The sequence below is a fragment of the Piliocolobus tephrosceles genome, chromosome 15, assembly GCF_002776525.5.
Source record: "Piliocolobus tephrosceles isolate RC106 chromosome 15, ASM277652v3, whole genome shotgun sequence".
NCBI lineage: Eukaryota > Metazoa > Chordata > Mammalia > Primates > Cercopithecidae > Piliocolobus > Piliocolobus tephrosceles.
Genome location: NC_045448.1, coordinates 27,806,462 through 27,825,839, shown reverse-complemented (window position 1 = coordinate 27,825,839; position 19,378 = coordinate 27,806,462). Strand labels below are relative to the sequence as shown.

The following is a 19,378-nucleotide window of genomic DNA, read 5'->3' as shown; positions in this document are numbered from 1 at the left end:
CTGGAATGCAGTGGTGCAATCAGAGCTCACTGCAGCCTCAACCTCCTAGGCACAAGCAATCCTTTTACCTCAGCCTCCTGAGTAGCTGCGACCACAGGTGCACGCCACCATACCCAGCTAATTTTTAAATTATTTGTAAAGACAAGGTCTCACTATGTTGCCCAGGCTGGTCTCAACCTCTTGCGCTCAAACAATCCTCCCACCTCAGCCTCTTAAAGTGCTAGGATTACAGGCATGAGCAACCACGCCCAGCCAGAAAGGGATTTTAAAAGTCCTGTTACAAATGTGCTCAGTGATTTAAAGAAAAAGGATGAACACAAGAAAAATGGAAGATATATGAATGAACCAAATTAGAGGTCTAAAAAATGAAAAATGCAATATCTGAAATAAAAAAGTCACTGGATGAGCCTAATAGAGTGAACATGATAGAAGAAAGGATAAGTGAACTTGAAAAACTAGTAAAAGAGATTATCTAAACTGAAGCAACAGAGAAAAAAATGCACAGTGTCTGTAACCTGTGGAACAGTCTACCATGTATGTCATTGGAGTCTAAGAATAAAAGGAGAGAGAAGCAGAGAGGCACTAAAAGCATTTGAAGAAATAATGGCTAAAATTTTTTTAACTTGATGCAAACTATGCAAACAATGAACATCCAGCAGGGTGAGCATGATATAAACCACATCAGAGCACATTGTGATCAGATTCCTGCAAATCAGTTATAAACAGAAACACTTAAAAGCACCCAGAGGTTAAGGAAAAAAAGGCACACGTTACATATAGAGGAACAAAGATTGACTGCAGACTTCCTATCAGAAACAAGATGTAAGTCAGAAGAAAATAAAATCTTTAAAGTGCTTGAAAAATAAACTGTCAACATGGAATTCTATATCTTTCTAATATAAAGGGGAAAGATAAAGACTTCCTAAAGACTTTTTAGGAAAATAAAAGAATATATCACCAGAAAACTCACACTATAATAAATGTTAAAGGAAGTTCCTTTAGGTGGAACCAAAATGATTCCAGATGGAAACTCAGATCCATCCAAAGGAATGAAGACCCTCAGAAATGTAAATATATGGGTAAATACAAAGACTTTTTCTTCACTTCCTAATTTCTTTAAAAGGCAATTGACATTTTAAATTAATAAAGTAGTAACATAGTATTGTGAGGTTTACATCATGTGGAAGTAAAATGTATGACAGTAGCACAAAGGTTAGGAAGAGGAAGTGGAAGAATACGTAAAGTAGATTACATTTTTAAGTAAAGTAGTACGGTACTGTTTGAAAATAAAGTGTGATCAGTGTAAGATGCGTATTCTAAACACTAGATCAACCACTTTTAAAATAATAGGGGGGAAAAATCAGCCAGGCATGGTGACTTATGCCTGTATTCCCAACACTTTGAGAGGCCAAGGTAGGAGGCTCAGTTTAGGCCAGGCGTTCGAGACCAGCCCTGGGCAACTTACTGAGATTTGTCTCTACAAGGAAAAAAAAGGAGGAGGAGGAGGAGAGAAGGTAGACTATAACACACAAACAGGGAACGTGAAATGGAATACAGTTAATCCAAAAGAAAGCAGGAAAATAAGAAGGAAATGAGTATTGTAATGTCATGTAGTGATATTGCTACGAAGAAAATTGTTGGGAAGTAATGCTTCATGAATGTTTTCATGTTTCTGCATGATCAGGACTTTCTGAGCAAAGATTTCTGGCACCGGATTAAAGAATGTTTTTTGTTTGTTTAAGAAGGAGTCTCGCTCTGTCACCCAGGCTGGAGTGCAGTGGCGCGACCTTGGCTCACTGCAACCTCCACCTCCCGGGTTCATGCCATTCTCCTGCCTCAGCCTCTCAAGTAACTGGGACTATAGGCGCCCGCCACCATGCTTGGCTAATTTTTTGTATTTTTAGTAGAAATGAGGTTTCACCATGCTAGCCAGAATGGTCTTGATCTCCTGACCTCGTGATCCACCCGCCTTGGCCTCCCGAAGTGCTGGGATTACAGGCATGAGCCACTGAGCCCAGCCTGAAGAATATTTGAATGGCAAACAAGCCTTGGAAGTTAAAGACCTGTGGAGAGATTCAGAGACTTCTCCCCAAGATAATTTGTTTTCATGCTAGGGGTTGTAAACCTAGAGACCCTCCCCTTCTCACCCTGAGATGTTTTGTTTACAAAGCAAAGGTCAGTAGGTCATGTGCAGGTGATGCAAGCTGCTTCTTCCCCCACCCCAGAGGGGAGAAGGAGCAGCAGCTGTGTGTGAAATGTCCTACATAGGCTCCAAAATTCATTACTGGGGAGTTATTCTTATCATGTAACCTTGTGGGGGACTGTAGAACTAAAGTATAAGTATTTAAATGCTGTCTCTGATTCAAAAACCTGGTGGTTTTTGTTTTTTTTGTTTGTTTTGGTCAGAATGAATAAGTCAATGCTTAAAAATTATATCAAGAAGGGAGTGTCTCCTGTAAGGTGGTCTGGGAAGTCCTCTCTAAAGAGGTAACATTTGAGCAGAGATGTGAATGAAGTCAGCCCTGGAAGACTGTAACATGGGAGAATACCATAGTGTACTAATCTTTATTGTCTCTCTCATTGCCTGGTACACTTTTTCACACATACGTAAATTTTAAGTAGGGGTCAAGGATATGACACTCTGAAAGACTGGTCACTTCTGCTAGAGTGTTGTTTGTCCACTGTACAAATTCCAGAGTAGCTGCATCTTCAGACAAAATGACATTTTTGTCACAGACATTTTAGCTAGGAAAAGATAAGAGTTTCATGCCTGTAATCTCAGTGCTTTGGGAGGCCAAGGCGGGAGGATTGCTTGAGACCAGGAGTTCAAGAGTAGCGTGGGCAACATAGCGAGACCCCATTTCTACAAAAAAAAAAAAAATTAGTTGGGCATTGTGTGCCCCTGTAGTCCCAGCTAATCAGAAGGCCAAGGCAGGAGGATCGCTTGAGCCCAAGAGTTCGAGGTTACAGTGAGCTGTGATTATACCACTGCACTCCAGCCTGGGCAACAGAGCAAGAACTTGTCTCTTAAATAAAAAGATATGGGTTAGAAATCAAGATCAGTTAAAAACTGTATAAAGCATAATTTATGTTTCGTTACCTTAAATAAATAACATATATGTCTCCAAATGAAGGGTTGGGGAACATAGAATGAATTTTTAGTTGGGAATTTTTTTTTACAGAGGTAGAAATAGATGTCACTAACTTGATTTTGAAATTACTCTCAGCCTTTTAAATGTGGCATATACAAATGCCGAGAAGAACAGATATGGTTGAAGAATACAGGCAGTAAAAATAATAACTTAGCGTAATGAATTTTAATTGGGTAATAACTAACAGTACAACCTCCTGTTATAGAGGCTTCTGTTGTCAGAAGCTTGCAGCCAAAAGGAGAAAAGATCAATGCAAAAGCCAAAAAGCAACACAGTTGGTGTCTTTTGGCTGAAGCCAATATTAGTGTGACCTCTTTGGTTGAAAGACTTCTCATCCCCATATAACCGGGTCATTCCTTCCTTTGGTTTGAATAATCTCTGAGAATCTGTAAAAACCACATCATTGTCAAGAAGTTAAAAGCAATTGATAAGTTGTTCTGGTAACACCTGTCAGTGAATTAACTCAGAGCACAAAACCCAGGCATTTAAGGAGTTGACAAGTATTATTAAACCTGTTTTGCAAGAGAAGAAGCTGGTTCAAAGAGGGAAAAGCTGTCAAAAGTAATACAATCAGTAAGTGGCTCAGGCCTCCTGCCTGGCACACCCAGGCTCTAACCACGTGGCCTCTCATGGCAGGGAAGACTAGGGCCATGTATGAACATTTATCACTGTTCTTTCAATCCAACCTACAGACAACTGTGGCATTTTAAAAGCTATGCATTTGTTTTAAATTCAAATATATTTCTTAGGCATGGTTTTCTCTGTTCAGGTTTTCTCCCTCATTCAGAAATTTACACTATTTTTACCTTTAAATGGTAGTAACAACGTATTTCTACTAATACTGTTTCCTTTTCTTTTTAATTTGAGCAATTTAATTTTTCTGTCTTTGACACTCTGTTAAAGCTCTTTTTTTAAAATTAGAACAAATCATAGTAATGCTTTCATCCCAGGAGACAGTGCTTTGTGCAGATGCTTTCTTGAACCTGAGCATAATTTCATGATTTCAATAAGGAAGAAAGATAGGAAAGTCTAATTCAAAGTAAATTAGGATTTATAATTCAGAAATGCTTCTGCCTGTTTGTAACTAACTTTCTAGTTGCTCTCTCCACTCTTCAGTTTATTTACTTTAAAAAAAATTAAATCAGCCATAAACTGTCTTAGTCTGGGTTTAACAGAAACTGGAGCATAAGACAGAGGCTTAAGTGCGCGTACTCGATTAGCACCATAACCCAGGAGTCAAGAGCAGGGGACAGGGAAGAAGGAAGAGTGTATACAAAGGTATTTGACATTTGCAAGTTGACCACTGGCCGCTTAGTCCTTCAGGACAGTCTGAAAAGACAGAAGCCCAGGGGTGGGATGACAGCAGCATTCAGTAAGGCTCTGTTAGGTGACACCTGCAAGAAGCCAGCTAGTGCTGACGAAGAACTGGTGGCTAGCAAATGAGGCAGAGGCCACATGAATCTGAAGTAGTGACAAGTGGTATCGTATAATATGCTGAAATACTCTTGTATGTGTTTATGTACATGAGAATATAAAGTAAAACATGAACTTTTAGTCCCCACCTTTCTTTGTGAATACCTGTCATTTAACTTTTCACTTTTTATGCATGTACATATCATGGGAGAACATATACATATATCTTTTTCCTTTTATTTATTTATTTATTTTTTTAATTGTTTTTTGAGATGGAGTCTCACTCTGTCGCCCAGGCTAGAGTGCAGTGGCGTGATCTCGGCTCACTGCAAGCTCCGCCTCCCGGGTTCACGCCATTCTCCTGCCTCAGCCTCCCGAGTAGCTGGGACTACAGGCGCCCGCCGCTACGCCCAGCTAGTTTTTTTGTATTTTTAGTAGAGACAGGGTTTCACCGTGTTAGCCAGGATGGTCTCGATCTCCTGACCTCATGATTCACCCGTCTCGGCCTCCCAAAGTGCTGGGATTACAGGTGTGAGCCACCGCGCCCAGCCATCTTTTTCCTTTTAAAAAACATAAATCAGCCAGGCACGGTGGCTCACACATGCAATCCCTACACTTTGGGAGGCCAAGGCAGGAGAATCGCATGAGCCCAAAAGTTTGAGACCAGCCTGGGCAACATGGCAAAACCCTATCCTACAAAAAAATACAAAAAATTAGCCGGAGGTGGTGGTGTGCACCTGTGGTCACAGCTGTCTAGGAGGCTGAGTTGGGAGGATCATCTGAGCCCAGGAATTTGAGGCTACAGTGAGCCATTTTTGCATTGCACTCCAGCCTCAGCAACAGAGCAGACTCTGTCTCAAAAAAAAAAAAAATCAGGCCAGGCGCCATGGGTCAGGCCTGTAATCCCAGCTCTTTGGGAGGCTGAAGCAGGTGGATCAGGAGTTCAAGACCAGCCTGGCCAATATGGTGAAACCCCATCTCTACTAAAAATACAAAAAATATTAGCTGGGCGTAGTGGTGCATGCCTGTAATTTCAGCTACTCGAGAGGCCGAGGCAGGGGAATCGTTTGAACCCAGGAGGCAGAGGTTACAATGAGCCCAGATAACACCACTGCACTCGAGCCTGGGAGACAGAGTGAGACTCCACCTCAAAAAAAAAAGAATCAAACGTACTAATCTCCTTATTCTGTGACATATTTTCTTCACTCATGTATTACTTGCATCAGGGTTAGGTTTAATGCCATTGTCAACAGTTGATTTTGCCTTGGAGGTACATCAGGACACAATGATTAACGTTTGTTGAATTAGTGCATGAATGAAGGAATGTATCACTTCTAGTTACAGTTCTTGCTTATGGAAGAGAAATGCTGCTGATACTGGGAATGCAATGGGCAAGATCTGGTAAAATATGAAGTTGTCATTGTCAGACAGTTGCCCAGTCATCCCTGCCAGTCTCCCCCTGCTTCCCTAATCAACACCTCCACATCCTCATTTCAGAACAGGAATAGATGCTATATTGGGGAGACACAGAAAAGAGACCGAGGGAGGCTGGGTGCTGTGGCTCATGCCTGTAACCGCAGCACTTTGGGAGGGTAAGGCAGGTAGATCACTTGAGGCCAGAAGTTCGAGACCAGCCTGGCCAACATGGTGAAACCCCCTCTCTACCCAAAATACAAAAATTAGCCTTGCCTGATGGCGCATCCCTGTAATCCCAGCTACTCGCGAGGCTGAGGCAGGAGAATCAGGCAGGAGAATTACTTGAACCGAGGAGGTGGAGGTTGCAGTGAGCCAAGATTGTGCCACTGTACTCCAGCCTTGGTGACAGAGAGAGACTCCGTTTGAAAAAAAAAAAAAGAAGAGAGAGAGGGAGAGACAAAGGGAGAGTCTTACAAAAATCTGTTCAATTAGCAAATATCTGTTAACCTCTTGTCAAGTGACAGACACGTTGCATAAAATGGAGAACATGACATACTTGGACCCTGTCCTCATACAGGGAAAGTCTACAGTTGAGGGAAGAAAGACAAGAGTAGGGGAAGGATGCAGAAGAAAAAGAGGAGAAATTAGCAAAATACCAAAAGAGTGAAGAATTTCAGTGATCACTGAATTAATACAGTGCTTGTGTTAATAGAAGTTGTTTAGAAATGAGTTTAAATCCCAGCCATCTGCTCCCACATCAAACACACGTACTGTACCCATGATTTTGCCCTTCCCCCACATACATATGCATCCCAGTAATCATCTGGTGATTTTTAAATGAATTCTCACAGTCAATAATAAAAACTACACTTGATTCAAACCAGTGAATTGTAACCCAGATCTAAGTATAAATATAGTGGAAATCGTAAGTTTCTTCAGTGACAGTCTTACTAATCAAGTTATTTGGCCTGTTTTTAGCCACATGGGATATTTTTTCTTTTTAAGGTTGCTATGAGTGTTGTTTGTAGCAGCATCAGTAAGCCAAGAATTCACATAGTTACTCAATCACACAGATTACTCATCATTGCCTGTTCATAACAGAACCCTAAAATGTTTAAGATTTCTAATGCAAATCAAAATCTCATCATCACTTGTCATTGCTAAATTAAATGACAGGATAATAACATTACATTAAAACCATTTTTCTCTTGATTGAGTACCTTTTTCAGAAGTGAACCTTCTAGATGTATATTTTTTTCATCAGTACTATAAATGCATTTAGAATCCAAGATAAAAATAGAATTTAAAGGGGAGGAGTGGGATGTTTTCAAATTATTGATGAGGCTCTTTTGAATCTCAACCATATTTGACAGTGTACTGCAAGGGAATGGAGTAGTTCAGCTCAATTTATTGACACTTTAAGAGCTATATAAGGGAGGTTAACAGGTTGAGCTTGGTCTTTATTGAAACAATTGTGTGTTCTTAGCATCAGTTATAAGTCATCCCCTTGCAAACTGGCTGTTAGGGACCTATAGGAATTGGCATTGCTTTGTTCTAATGTAAGATACTGGCTTCAGGTAGATCACAATGTATGTGAGAAATTAATATAGATTTCTAACCTGTGAAAGCAGCATAGGTTCTCAGTGGCCTTACTATTGTGAACTTACCTCTTTACCTTTCTTTCCTATCTAAAGCTAATTAACCTTTTATGGTCACACCTACCCTCTTTTTATCTCTCCCTCTGGCCCTTGGCCCACTTCTTTGTGGCCAACTAGCCAATATTCATGCCACCTGCGCCCATCTTCTTCACTTGCCCTAGAACTCCCCAGAACGCCTCTTTCATTTTAAAGTCAGTCATTTCCTTCCATCCTTCAAATATTTTATTTCCTCATACCTTCCATCTTTAATAATATGAAATATAAAAATCATACCCTGGATCAAACCTTTTATTATTTTTGCCTCACTTAATACTATCATCATTAGGCAATAATAGCATTATGGTAAAAATTCTTATCTCTTGGAGAAACTGATGAAGGTATTGACTCAAACAAGATTGGCTATGAGATGATAACTATTAAATTATTAAATCTGGATGATAGGTGAATGAGGGTAAGGGAAGTCAATATGCTGCTTTCTCTACTTTTATAGGTTTGAAATCTTCCATAATAAAAATTTAAAAATAACTTAGCTCTTTAGGGTTCCTTTTTTAAAATAGATGCTCTTTTTGAGTGAGCACATGAAATGATGCCATATGCAGGATGGCCTAAGACTAAAACCTGATCCTGCTGTCTGAACACCCCACTCTTACTCTACCGCTTAGTAAACAAAAAAGATTCTTTAGTACCTGGAATTGTAACTTCCCTGTCTCCTTAGGTCCTGTACTTGATTATCAGAATCCTGATACACTTCCTGCTTCTTGTTAAAGTAACCAGATAAATCCATATAGAAATATACATTAATTTCATCTCATTTATTAAATCCCACTGTGAATAAAGTTCTGTGTTGGCATTAGGAAAGGGAATATGAAGGAAAGGTATTCATGAATAAACCTGATGCAGTAGTGGGCTCTAGGAGACAGAGAGGAATCCTGTCAAAGAGACTCATTCTTGATAATGATGCAAACTACTAAATGTCATCCTAAAGGAAGAGACGATCTTCCTTGCTTCTGCTCGTAATTCTAAGTGTTAAGACTATTTAGAGCTCTACCATATAGCCTTCCCTCTCTTCTAAAGAACTTAAATTGATTACAGTTACCAAGATGCCTTTTTTCTTCTCTTTTTAAATTACAATAGTCTTACTTCTCGTTTGCCAAAAACTGGAGAAACCATCCATGGACATAAGTTTTTTATTGGCTTTGGAGGGAAAGGTGCCAACCAGTGTGTCCAAGCTGCTCGACTTGGAGCAACGACGTCCATAGTGTGCAAGGTACGTATAAAGTATAGTGGAGAGGATTCTAGAGGTAAGAATCTGGTTTTAAGACTGGAGTTCATTGTTTTTATTTTTTTCAACCATTTTAAGGTGAACAATTCAGCGGCTTATAAAACGTAGAGTGGCATTTAATACATTCAACCACCACTTCTATCTTGTTGCAGAACTTTACTATCATTCCAAAACAAAATCCCTTACCCCTTAAGCAGTTCCTCCTCATTCCATCTTCCCTTTAAGGCCCTGGCAACCACCAGTCTTCATTCTGTCTCTATGGATTTATCTGTTGTGGACATTTCATATAAATGGAATATATATTATGTGACATTTTGTACCTGGCTTCTTTCACTTAGCATACTGTTTTTGAGGTACAACATTGTAGCATATATCAGTATTTCCTTCTTTTTTATGGTTGAATAATATTCCGTTGTATGGATATACCACAATTTTTTTGTTCATCAGTGAATGGATTGATGGATGCTTGGGCTGTTTCCACCTTTTGACTCTTATGAATAGCATTGCTACCAACATGCATATACATCTACTTGAATACCTGCTTTCAGTTCTTATGGAAGTTTATTGTTTTTAAAGATCTAAATAAGAGAGAGTAGTCTCCCTTGTCCTTTATATTAATGTCTACCTCATTACATCCTCTGGGAAGTAGCAGTTCTCAAATAACTTAATGCTACATTCCCTGAACATAATGAGTTTATAACTGGGGTGTGAGAAGTGAGGGAAATTAGCCTACTCCAGTGGGTTTCTGTCATCCAGCTTCTAAACAACAGCATGAGTCATCTTGTTTTTAGCAGGTTTCACTGCAGCAACACAGCTTTTGGAAACTTCGTGTAATAACTGGTGATTTACTCATCTCTAAGTCATTTTCTTCTAATGCTGTATCTTAGATCTGAAAAGAATCTTGGCCTTAATGAACTGCACATAACTGATCTTTTGGCATTGTTTTGTTTTCATGTATGTAGAAATATGATATTGCAACATCCAGTATTCCTATTTTTATCCATACTACTGAAATAATTTGAAAATAAATTAAATGGGCTGCCAAAAGTTTACATTTTTCATTTTTCATGAAATTTTAAGGTGCTAGCATTATAGCATTAGTATAACAGGAAAGGTAGATGATTGTGTTTGTTTGATTTTTAGGGAAAGCCAGGCTGGGTCTGCACATTATTAAAGGGCAAGAAAAATACAAGGAACTTAAAAAAATGAGCTTTCTCCTATGAACTATAGAGATTTTACCAAAAATTCTCAAAATGTCATTTTTCATTGCAGTCAGCACTTTTCTCTCCACAGGAGTTTTAAATGATGTATAAACTATACAATTATCACTTCATCTGCTAGTGAACTGTAATTTTATTTCTAACCTGTGATTAACATAATTTTCACATGGCTATTGGGTCAAAAACGTCACGTGAAGCATAAGATTCAAAGTAAGAAACCCTCTTTCGCTAAGATTGAGCTCTTGATAGATTTAAAATATCATTGTAATTAATCAGCAACTAATTATGTCCCAGGAATTATGGGGCTGTGAGAGGGGGCTGATTAAAAACTTAGGCCTGACCCATCTCTTACCTGATTAGCTGTAGAAGGTTTGGAGAGTGACCAGATGGTGCTGACTTAATTAAGAGGACCTGGGAAGTGGAAAGAGGATGATACAATTTCCTGTGTAGGAAAACCTGGATGTAGAATTGGCGTTGGAAGCTATGTACCCAAAATGGCTTCCTGAAAGAGGGGAGTTCCTAGAGCTGGAGACGTTAAAGGAGAGATTAGAGAACCCCTCCCTCTTGGAAGCTTTATAGAAGCTATTTATGTAGCCATTAAAGTGAAGATTGGATGTCCCCTGGGATCTCTTCCAATCCTAAGATTATCAAATTGATTTTATTTTAGGTCTGTTGAATTTGAGGCAAAGAAAGAAATGACAAAGAGAAATATTTGAATTATGGAACTGAACTTGGGAAATGAATCCTAAAACCATGTGAGTGGATGGGAAAGGAATAGAAGCAGGGGTCTATATTTTGGGAAATATTCCAGTTAGGAGGTTGATTAAAGCAAAAGTATTATTTGTGTATGACGGTTTATGTTAGCATCTGTACAGTTTTGAAAGTTCTATATATCTACCATGCCCCTGATTTAGTCATCTAATGTTTAGCACCACAGTGGATTTTAGCCTGTGTCTGCATAGCAGAGGATCAAAAAACATGACCGCAGCTACAACCTATCCAGGATAACTTTGGTTAGATAACCCGGGACCTTTAGACATGGAATTATTTAAAAGTTTAAGCAAATTGCACAATATTCTTAGACTTCTTAAAAAGAAAATAATATATTTTTATAATAGAAGTTATTATCTGTCCATTAATCATATTTTATCCATTGTGAAATACATTTTTATTAAGCAAATTCGTCAAACTTGCTTTATAGCAGTTATTTTAAAGATGACAAGTTCTAAGTAGAAACCAAAACCATGAAATTTATCAAGATAAAAATGAACAGATGGAGGAAAAGAAAAACAGGTAAAAATTTTCTATGGCTTTCTCAGCAAGATTTATTTACCTCTTACTACCTATAACAAACTAAACTTCAAGCTCTTTCGAAGTAAGACTGATGGCCCAAACAAACTTCTTATATTGAGCTAGGGAGAAATACTTGTTAAGATATTGTGACAAAGAATATTAAACGAGTTACCTCAATATTTATACAGTGATACATGTATAATGAAACATTTGAAGTACTTAAAAGTTATTTAGTCAGTTTTTAACTGAGTCATGGACCAAAGCTACAGTCTAGTGATAAATGGAGATGGTATTTTCAGATTTAAAATCCCAGCAGATGCTGTATAATATGAAAGTCTTCCAGGGCAAAGAGCCTATTAGGACATCTTTCTTAAGACTTCACCTGAGTTAAGTGTTTCCTGCTCCATTCCATTGAAGCCAAATGTTAAGAGGAGGAAGTTATTCCTAAACATCAAAAATTGGCAGTTCAGGCCGGGTGCAGTGGCTCAAGCCTGTAATCCCAGCACTTTGGGAGGCCGAGACGGGTGGATCATGAGGTCAGGAGATTGAGACCATCCTGGCTAACACTGTGAAACCCCGTCTCTACTAAAAAAAAAACAAAACAAAAAAAACTAGCCAGGCGAGGTGGCGGGCGCCTGTAGTCCCAGCTACTCGGGAGGCTGAGGCAAGAGAATGGCGTAAACCCGGGAGGTGGAGCTTGCGGTGAGCTGAGATCCGGCTGCTGCACTCCAGCCCGGGCGACAGAGCGAGACTCCATCTCACAAAAAAAAAAAAAAAAAAAAAAATTGGCAGTTCAGGAGAGGACCATGGTCAAGTAAGGAACTCAAGATGCAGTGGCCCAATATGAGCACAGAAACCATGAGTAGGTATGAACCCAAATGACCCAGATCAGGAATCAGCAAACTGGAAACACCTTCAAGAAAATACCCTGTATTACTTCCTTCAAATATGAGACTATCAAACTAATACAGGTAGCTATCTGTTCTCCCTTCAGAACCATCAAGCATGAAGTTTTGTGACAGAGGTGATACTGATGTAGGCTGCCCTGGTGGGCTTAGCCAGGGAGGGTTCTTGGCTTTACCCAGGCAAGAATTTAAGAGTGAGCCAAGGATAAAAAAAAGCAACTTTGATTGAACCAGTGCTACACAGCTAACCCATAGGCTGGGTGCCCAGAGGATAGTGTATGGACTGTTAGCAACTATATTTACATGTACTTTAAATTATATGCTAATTAAGAGGTGGGTTATGCAGAAGGGGAATTTTCAGAACTATATAAGGTAACTTCTGGGCCATTGCCATGGCATTTGTAAACTATCCTGGGTCCAGTAGGAGCATCTTGTGCTAATGAGCAGTGAGAGCAACTAGAGGTCACTTTCCTCCGTTTCAGCCAACTTCTTCATTGCACCATGTTTTGACCAGATCCTGCTTCCACCAGCAGGGTCCAACCGGAAAGTAAGACCTGCTGGCCTCCTAACTCAATATATTAAGGTGGTGTTGTTCAAAGTCCAGTCCTCAGGCTGGTGCCAGGCTGCATGCAGATTGTCACTGGTCCAAACAGTACAGGAATTGAGAGTAAGCAGTTAGGATCATTTATAGCAATTTGACAGAGTAACTTTATAGCTGTTGAATATAATAGTAATAATAAATTAGGCCTTGTAGTTTGTATGATTCTTTTTTGTTTTCATCTCCTTGTTATTGTATTTTATAAAATAGTCCACAATGGGTTGAAAGCAAGAAAAGGAAAACAAGGCCAATGTTTCTCCATGGATAGCTTGAAAAGCAGTGCATTAGAGTATCCATCACCTTAACTAAAAAGTACCTTCTGTGCTAGATTACTGTGGGAGAATCATCTGATCATGCATTGAGATTTTCATTTTCAGAGATCAAAAATTAGTCACCAGGTCTTTCCAGGTAATATATAATGAGGTGAAATCTGTCCTTTCCTGAACTCTGTTGAAAGACAGCTAGCTAAAAGTAGTTGGCTATGTTGATTGGAATGCTCAGCCATGTGTTCAAACAAATGATCCTAAAACCAAGCAAATAATATACACCTTATATAAGAAGAAATGGTAGAAATGAGAGAAAATAACTGGATTATCTCAAACCTATCACCACTCTTATATAATCAGGCCTAATGTGATTGTAGCATTAACTTTGTGTATCAAAGGTCTTCATTTTTTTCTGAGACAGGATCTCACTCTGTTGCCCAGGCTAGAGTGCAGTGGTGCAATCTGGGCTCACTGCAGCCTCAACCTCCCCAGGCTCAGGTGATCCTCCCGCCTCAGCCTCCCAAGTAGCTGTAAGTACAGGCACATGCCACCATACCCAGCTAATTTTTGTATTTTTTTGTAGAGACAAGGTTTCACCATGTTGCCCAGGCTGGTCTCAAACTCCTGAGCTCAAGCAGTCAGCCTGCCTTGGCCTCCCAAAGGGCTGGGATTATAGGTGTGCACCACCATGCCCAAAGGCCATTTTTCAGCCTAGGTAACTACAGGTTACCTAGGCTGTAGTATTATGGTGTAGTCACAACTCACTGCAGCCTCAAACTCCTGGGCTCAAGCGATCCTCCCACCTCAGCCTCCAGAGTAGCTGAGGCTACACGCATGCAGCACCACACCCAGCTAATTTTTTAATTTTTTGTAGAGATGGGGTCTTGCTCTGTTGCTGAGGCTGGTCTCGAACTCCTGTCCTTAAGCATTCCTACCACCTCAGCCTCCCAAAATGCTAGGATTGCAGCATAAACCACCATGCCTAGCCTAAACGCCATTATTAAGGTAAACACCCCTTTATCTAGGATTTAAACAACCAGCAAGCTTAAATAACTGAGATTTTATAGATTCTTCTTATGCATTTTGTTATAAGGCCACAAATGACAAGTTGTAAGTTAATTTGAAGGATTTATTCAAAAAAGTAACAGCCGGGTTTTGTATGACAACAAACGCAACGTAGTCTCCTCAACCAGCTGTTCATTATAACCCTCAGGCACTGAAAAGTCACAAAATGTCCTCAGTTGCAAAGATTAAATTATATTCGTCTTAGTTTTAGTGTTAAACCTATTTTCTGTATTCTAATGCTTTGAAATTGGTAACCTGTTTTAATATATGTGATAGCTTCTTGAGTAGAATATTCAATTTCATGTGGCCTTGGATAGGATATTTTGATCTATGTTTTATTCACCCCAAATGTATGTTGAAGAGTAGAATTACTAGATGGTTTCTGCCATTTGAGGATTCCAAGCAACCTAAACAAGCATTCCTCAATCATTTTGCAAAATAGAAGTTATGGTGCTGACTGAAGCTGCCCTCCTTAGCTTCAGGTCATAGTTCTGGACTCTGGAAGCCCTGCCAAAGCTCTTCTTCAGTGCAGAAGGAGCCCTCCCAGTGATAAGAGTGAAAGAAGCATCTCAACACCTTTAGCTGAAGAAATGCTCTTGTTCGTCATATACCCAGCCCTTTTGCTTTCCATGACCCTTGCTGCATTGTCAAATACAGAAGCCACTAGCCACTTGTGGATATTTAGATTTAAATGTAATCAAAGTTAAAAATTGAATTCCTCAGTCACACAGTCTGTATTTTGAGTGTCTGTACTGGGCAGAACAAATAGAAAACATTTTCTGTATTGAACAGCACAGATATAGAACATTTCATCATTGCAGAAAGTTCTGTCGGATGGCACTACTCTACGATATTCAGGGCAGATCTGAGCCTGGGATTTCCAAAGAGCATGTTGAGTTCTGAGAGTTCCCTTTTGGCTTATGTGCAAGTGCTTGTCCATAGTTGCTCTTGACCTGGCTTCCTTCATGTGGAACAAGCTCACACAGACAGGCTATTTCAGACTATGCGGGTTTTCAAGAATCTTTCTGCCCAAAAGTATTTCACTGCTATGGCCAAAAGAGTGTGAGAGTGCCTTCAAGGAGGCTGTTGAAAATAAAACCTTGTATGGAACCATTCTAGAATAGTTTGGGTGCTTGTAGTCATTTTCCTTCAAGAATGGAACATGACAGCTGGGCGTGGTGGCTAATGCCTGTAATCCCAGCACTTTAGGAGGCTGAGACAGGAAGATCACCTGAGGTCAGGAGTTCGAGACCACCCTGGCTAACATGGTGAAACCTCATTTCTACTAAAAATACAAAAATTAGCCGGGTGTGATGGTGCACACCTGTAATCCCAGCTACTCAGGAGGCTGAGGCAGGAGAACCACTTGAACCCAAGAGGCAGAGGTTACAGTGAGCCATGATTGCACCATTGCACTCCAGCTTGGGCAACAAGAGCGAAACTCCGTCTCAAAAAAAAAAAAAAAGAATGGAACATGACTACAAGATGGGTCCAAGGGAAATGAACAGAAGGGCAACTGATGTGATCAAATCCTAAAGAGTCTCCAGTAAGCTTTTAAGAAGGCTGGACTAACAAATATGAAATTGCCAACAATGTAAGATGATATTGAACTATGGGCTTGATTAGGAATGTCATAGGAGGTCTGGAGATGAGAGGATTAACAACAAGGGCCAGAGTAGGGAAGGTAGACCTTAAGTTGATACTTGAAAAACAGGTGAGGTTTGATTTGGTGGAGGAGAGGGCAAAGGACTTCTAAGTTCTCAGAAATGATGGTAAGGAAGCAAACAGGTTTCTTTCTATTGATATATCCAGAAAGGAACAATTTTCTGTGGAAGAATGGAACACACCAGGAGTGACTGAAGCCTGGATTGAGACATAGTCCACTGAAGTAGTGCTCACTGGCAGGACAGAAAAATAGAAGTTCAGTTCAGAAGTATAGTTCAGAGGTCGCAAGCCTAAAGGCCTACAGGAGCCAAGCAGGTAACAGAAATTGCAGTAGGCTAGATACGGACTGTGATGAAGTCAAGAGTCTATGCCCACTTTAAGGCACTCACCTCTCAGTTCCAGGTGGTTTGCCTTGCAGGAATGTGGACGCAGTGTTACTAGAACCTCTGAATTTTCAGAACCTCCTGGACATCTGTCTGTTTTTGTGAAGTCTTCTAATATTTAAGTATTGAGAACTGATTAAAATTAAAATTAAAAACAAAATTAAAATAAATTAAAATTAAAACAAAAATAGCAGGGCATTTATAGCAAAACCTGCACACAGATATTTATAGCAGCTTTATTCATAATTTCCCAAACTTTGAAGACATCCTTCAGTAGATAAATGGATAAATAAACTCTGGTACATCCAGATGCTGGAATATTATTTAGCTTTAAAAAGAAATTAGCTATCAAGGCACAAAAAGACACAGAGGAACTTTAGTTGCATATTACTAAGTAAAAGAAGTCAGTCTGAAAAGGCTACATACTGTGTAATTACAACTGTATGATATTCTGGAAAAGGCAAAACTGTGGAGACAATGAAAAGATTAGTGTTTGCCAGAGGCTAGTGGGGAGAGAGGGATGAACACACAGAGCACAGAGGATGTTTAGGGTAGTGAAACTATTGTGTATAGTACTATAATGGTGGATATATGACATTTTACATTTGTAAAAGCCTATAGAATATTCAACACCAAGAGTGAACCCTAATGTAAACTATGGAGTTTGAGTAATAATGATATGTCATCTAGGTTTATCAGTTGTAACAAATGTATACTTAGTTGCAGGATGTTAGTAGTGGGGGATACTAGTTGCAGAAAGAGACAAAGTATATGGGAACTCTGTGCTTTCTACTCACTTATGCTGAGCACTTAAAACTAGTTTTTAAAATAAAGTCTATTTTGGCCGGGCGCAGTGGCTCACACCTGTAATCCCAGCACTTTGGGAGGCCGAGGCGGGCGGATCACAAGGTCAGATCGAGACCATCCTGGCTAACATGGTGAAACCCCGTCCCTACTAAAAATATACAAAAAATTAGCCGGGTGTGGTGGCAGGCGCCTGTAGTCTCAGCTACTCGGGAGGCTGAGGCAAGAGAATGGCATGAACCCGGGAGGTGGAGCTGGCAGTGAGCTGAGATTGTGCCACTGCACTCCAGCCTGGGCGACAGAGAGAGACTCCGTCTCAAAAATAAAATAAAATAAATAAAAAATAAAGTCTGCTTTTTAGAAAACAGTAGTAGGACAAATAAAACATATCTAGGAGTCAGATTCAACTTTCAACCCACCAATTTTCAGCCTCTGCTGTAGATTCAACCGTAGAGTACAAGCCAAGGTCCAGCCAAGATAGCAGTCAGACAAATGGTTAGCATTGGAGAGGTATGGGAGAAGATAACAGGGGTGTCCTGACTAGCACAGTGATTGCAGAAACGGACAGTAGGGAGATGTCGATAAGATGCCAGCAGTTGGTATCAAAGGCCTTGCAATCATAGTTTTCTGGCTTTGAGCCACAGACCTAAAGTTCTGGCCCCTGCAAATGGCCAGGCAGAGAAGAGTACCTGTTCTGAAAGAGCTAGAGGGCTAACCAGATGAAGAGGATACACACTCGTGCTGACAGAAGCAGGGAGCGATCCAGTTACCAAAGTGGACCACAAAGCAAGAATGTGGTCACAGGACCCAGGCACAAACACAGCAACTTAAATTATAGATCAGTGGTTCAGGGTGACACTAGGCGCTGGACTAACTAGCTTTTTCTTTTCCTTTTTTTTTTTTTTTTGAGATGGAGTCTCACTCTGTCGCCCAGGCTGGAGTGCAATGGCGCAGTCTCAGCTAACTGCAACCTCTGCCTCCTGGCTTTAAGCACTTCTACCTCAGCCTCCCAAGTAGCTGGGACTACAGGCATGCACCACCACACCCAGCTGATTTTTGTATTTTTAGTAGAGATGGGGTTTTACCATGTTGACCAGGCTGGCCTCGAACTCCTGACCTCAAGTGATCTGTCTGTCTTGACCACCCAAAGTGTTGGGATTATAGGCGTGAGCCACTGCGCCCAGCCTGAAGCTAATCAGGACTTTGTTAGTAACAGACAATAGACACTCAATTCAAAATAGCTTAAGCAAACAAATAAAAATAAATAAATTTTTTAAAAAGAATGTATTGCCTCATGTAACTGAAAAGCCCTGTGGTAGAGCTGGCTTTAGATGACTTAGGGGTCCATTAGGCTATTAGGAGTCTGTGTCTGTTTGTGTCTGTCACCTTCCTGCTTTCTGTTATGTTTCTCTGTTTTCTTTCTAGCTGTCTCCACATGGTGAGCCCCAGTGACTACAAGCTTACATTCTCTTATAGCCAGTAATCTTACTGGGAAGAAAACTTGTCTTCCCTGGTAGCTTCAGTAAAAGTCCCAGGATTGAGTCTTTTTGGACTGGTTTAAGTCACATGCCCATTCATGAACCCATCATTGTGACCAGGGTGGTGGAACACACCCTTTTTTTTTTTTTTTTTTTTTTTGAGACAGAATCTCACTCTGTTGTCCAGGCTGTAGTGCAGTGGCGTGACCTCGGCTCACTGCAACCTCCGCCTCCAAGTTCAAGCAGTTCTCCTGCTTCAGCCTCCCGAGTAGCTGGGACTACAGGGAACATGTTTTTTAATCAGGCCTGGGTCCCTTGGCCAACCTAATCTTGTTGTCTATAGAATGGGACAGAAATGGGTGTCCAAAGGAAAAACTGAAATACCTTTAACAGAATAGATGCTGGGATGCAAAAACAGAATTCCATTATACCAAGTTACTCAAGTTAGCTAGGGCCTATAAAATTTCCTTTTCTTTGCCTCCACATGTCAGTGTCAAGGGAGAAGATAAAAAGATTCTGGAACATCAGGTAAGTCATGACAAAGATGCCCATATTTACCAGGAAGTACAAACAGCTGAGATTGTCCATAAATATTAAGGATTGATGACGGTAGACAACTCCATCTCAGTGGGAATTATCACATGAACAGCTCAAAATGAGAATGACTTAATGAGTGGTGTTCATTAAATACTTCACATTTTAAGTAGGATATAAGTGAAACATTATTATATAACAATTCTTTGGGCTGCAATCAAGTCTAGCATCTTATATTAAGATTAA

The 19,378-nt window shown here is 40.1% G+C and overlaps 1 protein-coding gene across 3 annotated transcripts in view; it reads left to right on the top strand.

Moving 5' to 3' along the window:
- RBKS (ribokinase) overlaps positions 1-19,378 on the top strand; it is a 115,031-nt gene that overhangs the window by 22,404 nt on the left and 73,249 nt on the right. For all 3 annotated transcript variants that reach the window (XM_023217261.2, XM_023217263.2, XM_023217262.2), the window contains exon 2: positions 8,774-8,906. In XM_023217261.2, coding sequence (XP_023073029.1) covers positions 8,774-8,906 — 133 coding nt within the window. The remainder of the gene's footprint in view (positions 1-8,773; positions 8,907-19,378) is intronic.